The following is a 2,444-nucleotide window of genomic DNA, read 5'->3' as shown; positions in this document are numbered from 1 at the left end:
TGTGTGTGTGTGTGTGTGTGTGTGTGTGTGTGTGTGTGTGTGTGTGTTTAAGCCAGAGGTCAACATCAGATGTTTCCTCAATCACTCTCCACTTTCTGAGTCAGGGCCTCTTGCTGCACCCAGAGCAAGGTCCCGAAATTCCCCAGAGGGTCTGAGCCCTTAGTGCTGGGATCACACATGCACACCCCTACAGTCCTCATGCTTGTACAGCGAGTGCTTACAGACAGAGCTAACTCCTCAGCACCAGCTAAACTAGGCTCTCTGTGGTGGACCCAGACATCAGTGGCTTTTTAGAATTCAGTGGAAGTTTGATTCTGATGTGCAGCCAAGGCTTAGATCCTAGAGACTGCAGAAATGCATGACTGTAAATGCTGGGCTGATAATCATCTACAGTTTGCAGATAAAGAAACTGAAGACTGGTGCACTGAGTCTCACTAGGGTACTTGTGATGAAGCTGACTTTCAAGGCCCTCACCCAAATTCTGCTACACCTGTATTTGTGGTAAAGACGAGGAATCAGCCTTGTAGGTCACACCCCAGGGCAACCTGGCTCACACTTATGGTTTGGGTCTATCTGAACACACAGGGCAGAGTGACACATTAATTAGCTAGAGGGCTATTATGAAAGAGAAAGGCTTGTGTACAAGGGGTTTTTAACATTAAAAAGTATTTGTGTGTGCGTGCGCGCGCACAGACTACATGTGAAAGTCAGGGGACAACTTTGGGGAGTCAGTTCTCTGTTTCCACCTTGCTGAGGCTGGTCTCTTATTTCTCCCCACTGTAGACTCCAGGCAAGCTGGCCCTCAGGTCTCTGGGCAGCTCTCCTGTCTCTACCTCCCTTCTCATGGTAAAACGCTGGGGTTACAAATATGTACGATTACATTCAGCCTTTTCACTTGGGTTTTGGGGATCAAATTTGAATCACTAGGCTTGAGTGACTAGTGTTTTACTCACCGAGCCATCTTCCTGCCTCTTACAGCTACACTGCTTGTTTATTATTATTATTATTATTATTATTATTATTATTATTATTATTATTATTATTTGTGTGTGTGTATGCACGTGTTGCACAGGCATGTGTGTGGAGGTCAAAGGACATCTTTTGACCCATCAGTTCTCTCCTTTGGCCATGGAACCCAAGGCTTGAACTCAGGTTGTGATGCTGGAGTAGCAGACACTTTTAACTGGGGAACCATCTCACCAGTGGCACTGTGTTGTTTTCGGAGCTCATTTATTGAAGAAAAACATCTTCTGTATATACATATTTTAAGTGTCTATTTCTATGTGAGGCATCTATACACACATACCAGACCCTGTAACAGATGCTAGATCAATAGTAAACCCCATTAGAATACTACTTAAAGGGTGCCTGTCTTTATCTCATTGACTGGCACTGGAATTTAGAAATATAAATGTTGACAAAGTAAGGGGTCAGAGGCCCTACTCTCTTTCATCACTTATCACCATTCAATGCTTGTTAGGAAGAGTCACTGAACCTCTGTGCCCTAGTTTCCTCAGTGGGTTTTCAACTTGCAAGAGGATGAGAGTGTTAACTTACAGAAAAGTACCCGGGAATCTTGGCTGACGTGCTTAATATAGTTACCTACCAAGAGTCTTTCCTGCGCAAAGGACTAACACACAAGAGAACTTACAAAGGTAAAAGTGGCTTTTTGCTGCACACTGAAACTTGCAAATAACGCCCCCCATCCTGAGCCCAGCTGAAGCAGCCACAGAAACAGGTGGTTCTGGGACCATCCTGCATCTGCCCCATCTACACAGGGACTTCTAAGAAGCAACCAGCTATCTAACTTATGCTTGAATGCCAATGACTTTGCTTAAAGGAGAGTGGGGGAAATGTATCCAAATTATAACACATCAATGATGTCACTTTACTCACAGACCTGGCTCTCTTGGACCGGGTGCTTTTTACTTCTACTTTGTTCCGGAACCTCAATCTGCTAAATAGGTAAGGAAAATGTCAGCCCAGCCCAGAAAAGCCAACACACAATAATCCATTAACTGACATGTCTCCCCTCCACAATCATGCTCCTACTGATCATTCAGCTGCTGGTCAGCGGGCACACCTGCCTGGCATCTGCACATTCCCCTCACATTTGTACATCTGTCTCACAATTCTACACCTGCCTCACATCTTCACATCCACCTTACATTCGTACACCCGCCTGACATCTGCACACCTGCCTGACATCTGCACACCCGCCTCACCTCTGCACACTTGCCTCACCTCTGCACACCTGCCTCACCTCTGCACACCCGCCTCACCTCTGCACACCTGCCTCACCTCTGCACACCTGCCTCACCTCTCCAAACCTGCCTCACCTCTGCACACCTGCCTGACATCTGCACACCTGCCTCACCTCTGCACACCCGCCTGACATCTGCACACCTGCCTCACCTCTGCACACCTGCCTCACCTCTGCACAC

At 46.8% G+C, this 2,444-nt stretch overlaps 1 protein-coding gene across 1 annotated transcript in view; it reads right to left on the bottom strand.

The window, feature by feature from the left end:
* The window catches only part of Snx31 (sorting nexin 31), a 57,903-nt gene that overhangs the window by 401 nt on the left and 55,058 nt on the right, over window positions 1–2,444 (bottom strand). The window contains exon 13 of the mRNA XM_055626723.1: window positions 1,901–1,957. Within this exon, the coding sequence (XP_055482698.1) occupies window positions 1,901–1,957 (57 nt within the window). The remainder of the gene's footprint in view (window positions 1–1,900; window positions 1,958–2,444) is intronic.

This window comes from Psammomys obesus, unplaced genomic scaffold (genome assembly GCF_907164565.1).
Source record: "Psammomys obesus unplaced genomic scaffold, mPsaObe1.curated_primary_1811, whole genome shotgun sequence".
NCBI classification, from domain to species: domain Eukaryota; kingdom Metazoa; phylum Chordata; class Mammalia; order Rodentia; family Muridae; genus Psammomys; species Psammomys obesus.
The sequence above is the reverse complement of the archived record's forward strand: the minus strand, read 5'-3'. Positions and strand labels throughout refer to the sequence as shown.